The following is an 11801-nucleotide window of genomic DNA, read 5'->3' on the forward strand; positions in this document are numbered from 1 at the left end:
AAGCACACTCACACACCACAGGTTGAACTGGATGGACTGGTGTCTTTTTTAGCCTTACCAACTATGCAACTATGTAGCTCCAACACACACTGATAATCTGGCTGCTGGGAGCCCACACGTTATATAGTGAGAAAGCTGGCTTGTCACTTCTTTCAGATCATTGGCTCTCGGGGGCCCATATAATCAAAGGTTTTAAAGTAAACTATGGCTTTGGCTGTTAATTTCCAGCCATAAATTCAGAGTTTTGCTGAACCACAGAACCATAGCATCTGCTTACCAGTGGCAGAACCACCAGGGTTGCAACAGTCTCACTTGCAACCGGGCCCTGGTGTTCTGCCACTGTAAGGGGGCCCCAAGACAGCAGGAAAGGCTTCCCGTCCAGCTCTAGCACAGCTGGTACTTAGCTGAGCCCAGTATGTGAACCCCAGAGAGGAGCCCAGTGTTGGAAAAAGTTCCAGCACTTGGCTCCAGTGACTTGCTCGTAGCTTGTGTGGGGTGTTTTCGGGTCCCACATTCTGCTATAACTCTGTACAGCAGCCACATTTCTCCCTCTTTCCCCCGTTTCTCCCCCCTCCTGCCTCACACTAACGCACAGACTGAAGCCCCTCCTCCCTATAAACAGACAGGAAGAGGGGGTGGAGAATGGACACAGCTGTACATATGCCGTGCTGATCTGAGGTTTGTGCTGAATCTGAATTCAATATACAACATGACACTTGCAGGGAAAGGAGACACAGGGAAGGGGACTCAGAGAAGGGGGGGGGGGGGCAAGTTGTCCAAGAAGAATACTTGCAATGATTTGGGGGGATAATAGGATGCTGTATGTGTTAGGGGGCACTTTGTGAGGGGAGAGAACTTGTGCTATATATTCATCCCCTCTTCTAGCAAAAATCCTCTCCCCTCCCAAAGTGCCCCCTAGCTCATACAGCATTTTATTATCCCCCCAATCACTGCAAGTATTCTTCTTTGACAACTTGCCCCCTTTACCCCTTCTACAAAGAGATACTTGCTGCTTTTGAGGGGACAATCCTGGTGTCTGAGATCCTGGGCACCTGCTAGAAATTCTGAGAAATTGCCTCAGGTGCCCACACTAGTCCCCCAGCCCGAAACCCCCCCCGGCAGGCAAGTTTGTGAAGCCGAGTGCCAGAACTTTTTTCGGCACTGGGCTCCATATTTCAGGGCTGGTACACACCATGAATAACATAGGAACACACTGTGCATTCCTGTGCGATTCACATGCCTTCCAGGTGCTGTGCAATCTTAGCCCTTTCATTTCAGTGGGCTGAAACTGTGCTGGTCTGCACCAAGAGCTGTGCATGCTCTACTTTACAAAATGCACAGCAACTGGATGGTACTTCTGATCATAGGATCTGGCGCAGGCATACACTACGTTTGCGACCTGCATTTGCAGCAAATACCCTCTATCCATATAAGGGACTTTTTTGCGACCTGTATTTTGGGAGTCTTTAAGCTGATACCCGCTGCAGATCGTGATGGCAGTGCATTTTGAATGCAGTTGGGAGACGCACACAAAACACAGGTTTCCCTCTTGGTATTCTGATGTAAACAGACCCTTAGTCCGGATACATAGAATTGAATTAATATCTCGGTAAGGTCCCACTAAAACCAGGACAGTTGGGAATGATGTATTTATATTAGAAGGGGAGAAGATTTGTGTTTTTTTTTTTGGGGCGGGGGGGGGGGTGGGTTGTACTGGGAAGGGGGATTTGGGTAGTAGGCTTTGTGACAAAACTGGGGAAAGTACTTATGCTGGCATGGAGGATTTTGGGGAAAGATGATTTGTGCTGGGGAGGATAAAGGGGGGAGCGGATCTGACCCAGGATGGGGGGAAGGGGTTGTGCTGGAAGGGAGGACCTGGTGGAGAGGATCTGAGCTAGAGGATTTTTACTGAGAGGGGGATTGGGTGGGGGTGGATTTGTCCTGGGGGGATTTAAAGACATGTCCTTCACACTCCATCCCCACAAATATGGGAGCAATTTCAAGGAGGTTCCATAGACAGTGGTGGTGGGGGGTTGCATTGTTGAGGGGAGAGGGATGGCAGGAGGATGGTGGGGAGGGGGGGGCACCAAAATGCACCTTCGCCTATGTAGATAAAAATCCTTGCACCGGCCCTTCTGGTACTGATAACTGCTGCCTGACTTGGCTGCTCCCCACCGCTGCTAGCCCAATGCTGCCAATCTGACCTTTCATCCTCCATCAGTGTCCTCAGCATGAGCCATGTGCTGTCATAGCGCTCCTCCTGCACCACTGCGGCTTATATTTCTGAGGTCGGCGATGGGTATACTGGTTCTCCTGTCATGGGTGATCTGCATAGGGGCCGCTCGCTGAGCTTGTCACTAACATCCTGTTTAAAAGCCTGTCGGAATCTGGAAGTGCAGCTCTTACATGCTGGTAAAATCTATAACATTTTTAGCAGTAAATGCAGGTGGAACACAGTGGCGGAACTACCAGGGTCACAAAGGTTTCACTTGCGACTGGACCTTGGTGTTCTACCACCGTGGGGGGACCCCAAGATGGCAGAAAGGGGGCTGTTGTGTGACCATAATAAAGGACCCCATGATGGAAATAAAGAGCCCCGGGCCTGGAGGGAAGGGCCCGGGACCAAAGCTCTTTATGGTTTCTTGCATCGGGGCTCTGAAGGTTGTAGCTACGCCTCTGGCTTAACCCTAAGGTGGCTCTAAACCCAAACCTCATCCCTAGTAGTCAGTTGTATAAGCAACAGGATTGCCATTTTTTCTTTATTTAAAAAAGGGCAAAGGTTGACAAAACAATTTACAGAACATGACAACTCAGGCATAGCTGAGGAATGTATATGCACCAAATTAATATAACCAATGATTACAGTGTTGACATAAGGGCCACTATCCTCAGGTCACTACCACTACCCTAGGTTTCTAACGGTTTCTTCAGCATTGGGCCATTTCTGCCTCTCGGATAAGTTCCCACCGACACCATTGATCTTTTTAGCTATCTGTAAGGAGGTATTTCTTCCCAATGACCACAGGTCTAAGGACCATTCTTCCCATTGACCATAACACTAATGTATCATGAGTTGTAGATTTCAAATTTTTAGCAGGGGTTCCCTGAGACTGGAGATCTATTTCAAGGGTTCCTCTGTGTTGAAAAAGGCTGGGATAAAAGATTGCATGAGGGAGGTGAAGCGGGGGGGGCAGTCAGACAGCAGCATTTTCAGTCTAGGTACAGTGTAATGTTAGATTTAGCAAATTTACATGGACTTAACTAATGAATAAGAGCTGAACTCCAGCTCAAACTTTTTAAGCACTTTAGCAACATTTTTTCCTTTCAGAATAAAGATTTTACATTAATGAATAAAAGATGACCAATGTAAGTACCTCTATCAGTGGTATATGGTTTGACTCAACCCTCCAACTGCCACTTTTGCTGAACAGCTTGGTCCGTAAAAGAAAATTGAAAAATAACAGACTTACTGGCTGTTTTACTAGGTGAAAAAAAAAGGGAAATGCCTTAAAAAAAAAAAATGATGCAGTCAATACATCATGAAATTGGTAAGCTGCAATATAATACATTGTTGTTTTGGAGTTTATTACTGCTTTAATTTAAGCATTCTGCAGGTGCAGGTCATGTAGCATAAAAAAATGTCCTGATATATTTTTATTTGTGTGTTGAGTTTACTAAATTGTGCAGTGTTAGGTTTCAAATTAATAATTGAGTAAATAAATGTATTTTAAGTGCCTACATGTTGACTGGTTTCCTGCAGAGATTCTTGGAATATGCAAACTTTTTATCAAATGCACTTTCCACCACCACATTATGTCTTTGGCATCATGGAAGTGGACAGCACTGTTGACAGAAAAATGTTAACAGTACATACAATGTGCAGAGTGATTGATCCACCTGATACTGGCTGTATAGTGATGGTAAACACTGACCACCGCTGCACTTATAAACATCACCTCCATCCATACCAATGTACTTCTCTGACTACTTCTGTAAGGTCATACTTCTCTAATGACTACCACCACATTACTCTACTGGCCACCACTGCAATTTCTCATCCCCCAATGGCCACTGCTTCGGAGCTGCACTCCTCCACAAGTGTAATGTAGGGTTGCCACCTCATCCCTTTAAACTCGAACACCTTTGAATTACACAGGTTCTGAGGCTAATTAAATGTAGAGGTGGCAACTATAGTGTAATGGCACACCAGGTAATACCTACTACTCTACACTGTGCTATACATTACGTTGGCCAGATTACCAGAATAACAGCAGAGCTCTATACTCAACTGTACAATTTTAGCACCAGGGAATCTTATTTTTTCCCATTTCCAAACTTTTGCTAGCTGTATAAAAAAGCATACTTCTCTTTATGTATACGTTTGAACAAAGCCAATTTTTGTGTTTTTTTTTTCTCATTACTTTGACTAAAGCAGACTTTTTTTTTTTTATGTGTGTCAATGAGGTCTGATCCTAATATCCCCATCCATTCTGTAAAAATCTGAAATATGATTTCAGCAAAGTAAGACTTTTTTTTCCTCTCTGTAAGGGCTAGTTTACACTTGCTTCAAAACATGACTTTGGACACGCTTTGTTAAAGCTCTCTGAACGCCAGTCAAAGCTCCTGTCACTAAATAAAATGGTTAGCTTACAGTCCTGTTTACACCTTGCTTTTGCTTGGTGCTTTGATGAGGCTTCGATGAGGCTTTGGTGAGGCTTCGATGGGGCTTTGGTGGGGCTTTGGTGAGGCTTCATGGTGCTTCAATGAGGCTTAGGTGGGGCTTCAAGCGAGCTTTGCCATAGACTTCTATGGAGGCTTTGAAGACGCTTTGAAGAACCACTAAAGCTACATGGGGTATAATTTTTGAAGCAAAGGCAAAGCAAAAGCAAGGTGTAAACAGGACTGTAAGCTGACCATTTTATTTAGTGACAAGAGCTTTGATTAGCGTTCAGAGAGCTTTAATAAAGCCTGCCCGAAGCCTTGTTTTGAAGCAAGTGTAAACTAGCCATTAATGTGTGTTGAAGCCGAAGCAAGTGTAAATGAGCACTAAGGGCTCGTTTACACTTGCTTCAAAACAAGACACACTTTGTTAAAGCTCTCTAAACGGCAGTCAATGCTCCTTTTACTAAATAAAATGGTTAGCTTACAGTCCTGTTTACACCTTGCTTTTGCATGGTGCTTCGATGAGGCTTCGATAAGGCTTTGGCAGGGCTTCGATGAGGCTTTGGTGGATCTTCGATGGGGCCTCGATGAGGCTTCAAAAAGGCTTAGGTGGGGCTTCAAGCGAGCTTTGCCATAAACTTCCATGGAGGCTTTGAAGATGCTTTGACGCACCAAAAACTAAAGCTACATGGGTTATAATTTTTGAAGCAAAGCCGAAGCAAAGCAAAGCAAAAGCAAAGTATGAACAGGACTGTAAGCTAACTATTTTATTTAGTGACAGGAGCTTTCATTAGCGTTCACAGAGCTTTAACAAAGCCTGTCCGAAGCAATGTTTTGCAGCAAGTGTAAAGTAGCCATGAATGTGTGTGTTGAAGCCGAAGCAAGTGTAAATGAGCCTATACTAACATTTTGGAACTGTTCTTACTGCTCTAATATTACTTTTGATTCGTTATTGTTATTATATTTCTTACATTCTTTGGTAGGAGGCAGTACTGGCAGATTTTATGGATTTATTTTCTGTCCTGCTTGAAGAAGTCTGCATGATGTGGATTGCTGTAGGCTTTTTTTGGGGCTGTGATAGTGTAATTCAGGGGTTGATTTACTAAAGGCAAACAGACTGTACACTTTGCAAAGTGCAGTTTCACTCTGCAAGTGCAATTGCTCCAGAGCTTAGTGAATGAGGTAAAGCTTCACTTTGCAAAGAGTACTCAATCACATGCAAGGAACCGTGCACAAGAGCACAAAAAAGCACAAGCTTCTTCAAGCTAAAGTAAAAGCTCAAAAGCGATACTAAACCCAAAACCAAAATTGTAATATATATTGCAATTTACCAATCATTAGATGTGGTGGCTGTATCAGGCTTTTTTCCCTCTAAATTCCCCTGGTGATCTGGTCAGTAATACACTTCCATTATTATACTGACACCACTCTGGATGAAAGAGCACAGGGGGCAGAAGTGGACAAGAAAAAAGAATACAGCCATCTCCTGTAAGAACTGCAATATAATAAATGTTTGCTTTTGGGTTTAATGTCGCTTTAGCCTAGGTTCACACTGTAGCGATGCAGGAACCAGCGCAATTCCAGCGTCGATTCCCGCATCGCATTTCTCCCGCAGGCAGTTTACACTGCGAACCCCTGTGGGTGTCAATACAATGTTAATGACACCCTCAGAACGGTTCACAGATCGCAGTGCGAACTGTGAATTCGGACAGGAATTGGATTGCATGGGTTAAAACACCCATACGATCCAATTCCAGTGTGGGGAAAAAAGTCCCTTTTTGTGCAAATCCAATGTGAGTTCAGTCAAACAACTGTATGGCTGAACTTGCATTGCACAAACATCGCATGCGATCAGCACCACAGTGCAGGTGCGAATCACATGCAATGTCTGTATTCGCTATAGTGTGAACCCAGGCTGAATGATGGTAAGATCTTTTGTGAGACATACATCTTTTATGAAAACTGACTTTCAAAGCAGCATATTCCTGAGCTATTGTACAACACCTTTGAAAATCTGTGGGATTATTTTACTCTCCTCCTTTTTTCCACTGTGCTTTTGTCTGGCTTTGTATGGCTAAAGATTAATGTTAACTATAACTGGTGTGAATACTGTGTGATACAAAACATCTTAAAGACTTAAACTAAGCAATTTACTTGTCAATGAGATGGATACCTGTGGATGAATGAATATTAAAACCCATCCTGGGTATTAGAACTGCTAAAACTGAAGTTGTGTACACTCTGGAGCTACTGCTTTGTTGGTGACTTTTTTTTTCTGTTGCACTTCACAGGAGTTTGCTGCACTGACAAAAGAGTTGAATGCATGCAGGGAACAGCTTCTCGAAAAAGAGGAAGAAATTTCGGAATTGAAAGCAGAAAGGAATAACACAAGAGTAAGTTAATTGTATTCGCTATTCCAACATCTCAATTTGATCTTGTCTTAGTATAGGCTGAGTCTTGTAAATCACAAGTATCTGCAACCCCTTTATCAATGGTTTATTCATATCTTTATTATTTATTGTAAACTGTAATTTAACCACTTAAGGACCGGAAGGATTTGCCCCCTTAATGACCAGGCCATTTTTTGCAATACGGCACTGTGTCGCTTTAACTGACAATTGCGCAGTCATACGACGCTGTACCCAAACAAAATTGATGTAATTTTTTCCCACAAATAGAGCTTTCTTTTGGTGGAATTTGATCACGAAAAAAGAGCGACAATTTTGAAAAAAATAAAACAATATGTTTTACTTTTTGCTATAATAAATACCCCCCCCCCCCCCCAAAAAAAAAAAATTAAAACTAATTTATTCATTAGTTTAGGCCAATATGTTTTCTTCTACATATTTTTGGTAAAAAAATCGCAATAAGCATATATTGATTGGTTTGCGCAAAAGTTATAGCGTCTACAAAATAGGGGATATATTTATGGCATTTTTATTTACCGGTATTTGTTTTTTACTAGTAATGGTGGTGATCTGTGATTTTTACCGGGACTGCGACATTGCGGTGGACAGATCGGACACTTTTGACACTTTTTTGGGACCAGTGCTATAAAAATGCACTGATTACTGTTTAAATGTCACTGGCGGGGAAGGTGTTAACACTAGGGGGTGATCTAGGGGTAACTGTGTTCCCTATGTGTGTTTCTAACTGTGAGGGGATGGGACTTACTAGAGGAGGAGACAGATCGCTGTTCCTAATTACTAGGAACAGCAGATCTGTCTCTCCTGCCCTGTCAGAATGGGGGTTTGTGTATTTACACACACAAATCCCAGTGCTGGCTCTCGTGCCTGCGATCTCAGGTGACCGGCGGACATTGCGGCCGCTGGCCACACGCATCAGGTACCCAGCTGTGCAGCGGCACGCACGCGCCTGCTATGGCTCTTATGGGAGCTGAACGAGCCGACCTGCCGCCGTATAATGACGCCGGCTGGTCAGCAAGTGTTTAAAGTGGTAGTAAACCCTGTAGAACCTTTATACCTACAGGTAAGTCTACAATAAGGCTTACCTGTAGGTACTGTGAATATCTCCTAAACTTTCACTGTTTAGGAGATATTCAGAGTGCATTCACGGGAGTGACGTCATCACGCCCCCGGCCACTCATGTAGCTGAAGGAAGATGGAAGCCCTCTCAGCGGTGACAGTGTGGCGCTGGAGGGCTTCGTTTTGAGGCAAGCCTCCCATAATGTGCTAGTATGCGATGCATACTAGCACATTATGACATTGCCTTGATGGGGATTTTTTTCTTAAACTGTGGTTTACTACCGCTTTAAAGTGATTCTAAAGGTTGTAATAAAAAAAAAAAAAAATAACAAACCTGTTATAATTTACATTATACACACAATAATTAGTCATCCCTTTGCTCTCCCCCCCGCCAGCATATACATTTTTGGAAGCTGTGTTTCCTGCACAAGTTTTGGATAAAGTGGAGAGGGATTAGAACACCTATCAGTTTTTATTGCTGCCTGTGCCCCCGTTATGCAGGCCATACATGGGTCGAATTCAGGAACATATTTTCTTCCGAAAATCAGACATTTTGTGCGTTTTGTAATCCAATGAGGCTACCATTGATTTTGAAATTCGACCAACCAAGCCTTCAATTTCACCTCATATTGCTACAGAAAATATTTTTTGTGGCTGTGAATTTTCTTTTCTTTCCGGTAATTTTCTTTTCTTGCACTCATGCGCATTTCTTTTTTGATTATTTTTCTCACACAATTCTCCCATCATTAATTAGAAAATCGTTCATTTTTCAAAAAATTTCCAACATGCCCGATCACCCAAATTCAATGGCCGTACAAAAATCAGCCATTTCTGCGGCCCACTAAAGGTGTGAAATTTGAATGAAAATTCTTAGAAAACATGTTTTAAAAAGAAAATTCTTTCAGAATTCGACCCATGTATGGCCAGCCTTAGGGAGATTCACCCTGTCTATTTGTCCATTATCAGTGAAAGTGAAAATAAAAGAAATACCCAACTTTTGGGTTGTCCCTAGAAAAGTAATAGAGGAGAAATTTTGTAACGCTAGTTCTAATGACCGGGGGGGGGGTCCCAAGAGATTCCCTTAACCTCCTCATGCCCGCTCTATAGCCGAAAGAAGGCTACAGCCCGGGCCTAAATTGCTGGGAGGGCATCCATGTATGTCCTCCCAAGCATGCTCTGTAATCAGCGAGCCAATGAGACTCGGCTGATCACAGATTGGTTTCCATTACCACGGGATCAGCTGTCAGCCAATACATGGAGAAAGAAACCCTTATAATGGGACTTTAACGGCAATAGGTCATTTTTAGAGTCAATAGAAAGTATCTTTGTAAAGTTTTTAAAAGTTTACAAATTCTTTATTATTAGAAAAATGTACAATACATATTAAAATTGGGTTGGATAATATTCTAGACACAGTGTACTCAAAAAGGGAATCACCAAACAGGGGGTGAAGACGGAGAACATCCTTTTTTTTAGCTGTCAGCCAATGACAGCTGATCACGTGATGTAAACACAAGATCGTAATCGGCTTTTTTTTTCTTCACGAAAAAGCCGATTACTGGCTTCTGTCAGAGAGACATCGGTCTCGCACATGGACACCCACTGCTGCTAAGCAGTGCCCACCATTGCCACCTGCCAGTGCCCACCAGTGCCAGCTACCAGCACATATCAGTGCTGCCTATCAGTGCCCACCAGTGCCACCTATCAATGCCCACCAGTGCCACCTATCAGTGCTGCCAATCAGTGCCCATTAGTGCCTCATCAGTGCCACCTATTAGTGCTGCCTATCAGTGTCACCTACCAGTGCCTATCAGCGCCACCCATTAGTGCCTATCAAAGGAAAAAATCAGTGCAGTCTATCAGTGCCCTTCAGTGCTGCCCATCAATGCCACCTCTCAGTGCCACCTATCAGTGCCCGCCAGTGCCGTCTCACCAGTGCCCTTCAGTGCTACCTTATCAGTGCCCATCAGTGCAGCCTATCAGTGCACATCAATGAAGGAGAAAAATTACCTATTTGCAAAATTTTATAACAAACTATGAAACAGTTTTTTCTTTTTTCAAAATTTTCGGTCTTTTTTTGTTTTTTTAGCAAAATATAAAAAACCCAGCAGTGATTAAATACCACCAAAATAAATCTCTATTTGTGTGCAAAAAAAGATAAAAATCATTTGGGTACAGTGTGTAGCATGACCGCGCAATTGTCATTCAAAGTGTGAGAGCGTTGAAAGCTGAAAATTCGCCTGGGCAGGAAGAGGGTTTAAGTGCCCAGTAAGCAAGTGGTTAATTTGCAGGATTTTCCTCTCACTTCCTGTTTGGCTATGAGACAGTAAGTGAAAGTAAACCCCCCAATGGGACAAAGATGGCAAAAATAAACCTTACAGGGGTTATAACCCTCCCTTAGGCCCCCATTCAGCCCTGAGCTTAGCATTTTCAGGCAATGGGTCGCACGATTTTATTGCGATTTTGCGGCGATTTTTGCCGCGTTTTTTACTGCATTTTTGCCGCGATTTTCTACAGGTCAAAAGGTCACCAACGTAAAAAGCAGAAAAACACCCAAATCTGCCTAAAAAAAAAAAAAAAAGTTCCAGAACTTGTTTGAGCTTCAGGCGTTTTGGGGCTTCTGGCTTCAGGCATTTTGGAGTGGAGATGTGAACCATCTCCATAGAGAATAGATTTTTTCCCCTCCAGCGTTTTGTAGTTTCAGGCTTCAAGCTACAAAATGCTCAGGTGCGTATGGGGCCTTACTCGATCCAAAATGAAAGAAAAAAAATGTGTCTATGGATATTCTTTAAGATATACGCAGTCCTACACAGCTAGGCTGGTGACCAGCTAAGTGACCTCATGACTCTCAGTCAGAGACTGGACAGTGAAGGTGCAGCAGCAGGCACAGAGTCATCCATCTGCTCTCTATCCTTCTATCAACATTATTTTTTTTTGCCAGCTTTAGTACACTGCAATACAACTGAATGACTCCTAATGCTTCCCCTCCTTCTCCCAGTCTGAGTACTACAGTACCGGAGATTAAAAATGGCTGATACAAAGTAAAAGAGCTAGATGAATTTAAAAATAAATGTAATCTTTTTTTAAATGAGCAAGTAATAGCATTTTTAATGTGCCTGGCATTCAGCCATAATTATTAAAATCTAGCAGGAAAAAAGATAGGCCCGGGTATAATTAGTTCCACATTAATGTGAAAATCATAAATCTTGAGCTATTAACACAGATACACTACAGAGTACCTGATGATAGGGATACAGCTATCAACCTGAAAACAAGCTCAGAGCCACATATCGGGAGCCTCTGCTTTTCTAACAGAGATAGGAAGGCTTATATGTATAATCTTTGATAATTCAAAGTATTAAATATAATTTACATCAGAAAACGAATAAAAAAAGTGAGTTGTGGTATTAATTATGCTATAACTAGTCAGCTCTAACGAGCAGAGCCCTCTGATCCTCATGTTGTAAAGCGCTGCGCAAACTGTTGCTATATAAATCCTGTAAAATAATCATTTATATTGCATTAATAAGAGTACGCTCAACAATTGCAATGGATGCAAATTCAAACATCTGTTCAGTCCTTATTAATAGTGATGGCAAGTGTCACAGTTCAAAGCAGGCTTAGGCTCCATTCACATTAGCACATCTCCAAAGT

General features: G+C 42.7%; 1 protein-coding gene across 18 annotated transcripts in view; it reads left to right on the plus strand.

Annotated features, from left to right (window-relative positions):
• Positions 1 to 11801, plus strand: part of PPFIA2 (PTPRF interacting protein alpha 2) — a 544100-nt gene that overhangs the window by 251550 nt on the left and 280749 nt on the right. For all 18 annotated transcript variants that reach the window (XM_073620222.1, XM_073620225.1, XM_073620227.1 and 15 more), the window contains one exon: positions 6954 to 7055. In XM_073620222.1, the coding sequence (XP_073476323.1) occupies positions 6954 to 7055 (102 nt within the window). The remainder of the gene's footprint in view (positions 1 to 6953; positions 7056 to 11801) is intronic.

This window comes from Aquarana catesbeiana, linkage group LG03, assembly GCF_042186555.1.
Source record: "Aquarana catesbeiana isolate 2022-GZ linkage group LG03, ASM4218655v1, whole genome shotgun sequence".
Lineage (NCBI taxonomy): Eukaryota > Metazoa > Chordata > Amphibia > Anura > Ranidae > Aquarana > Aquarana catesbeiana.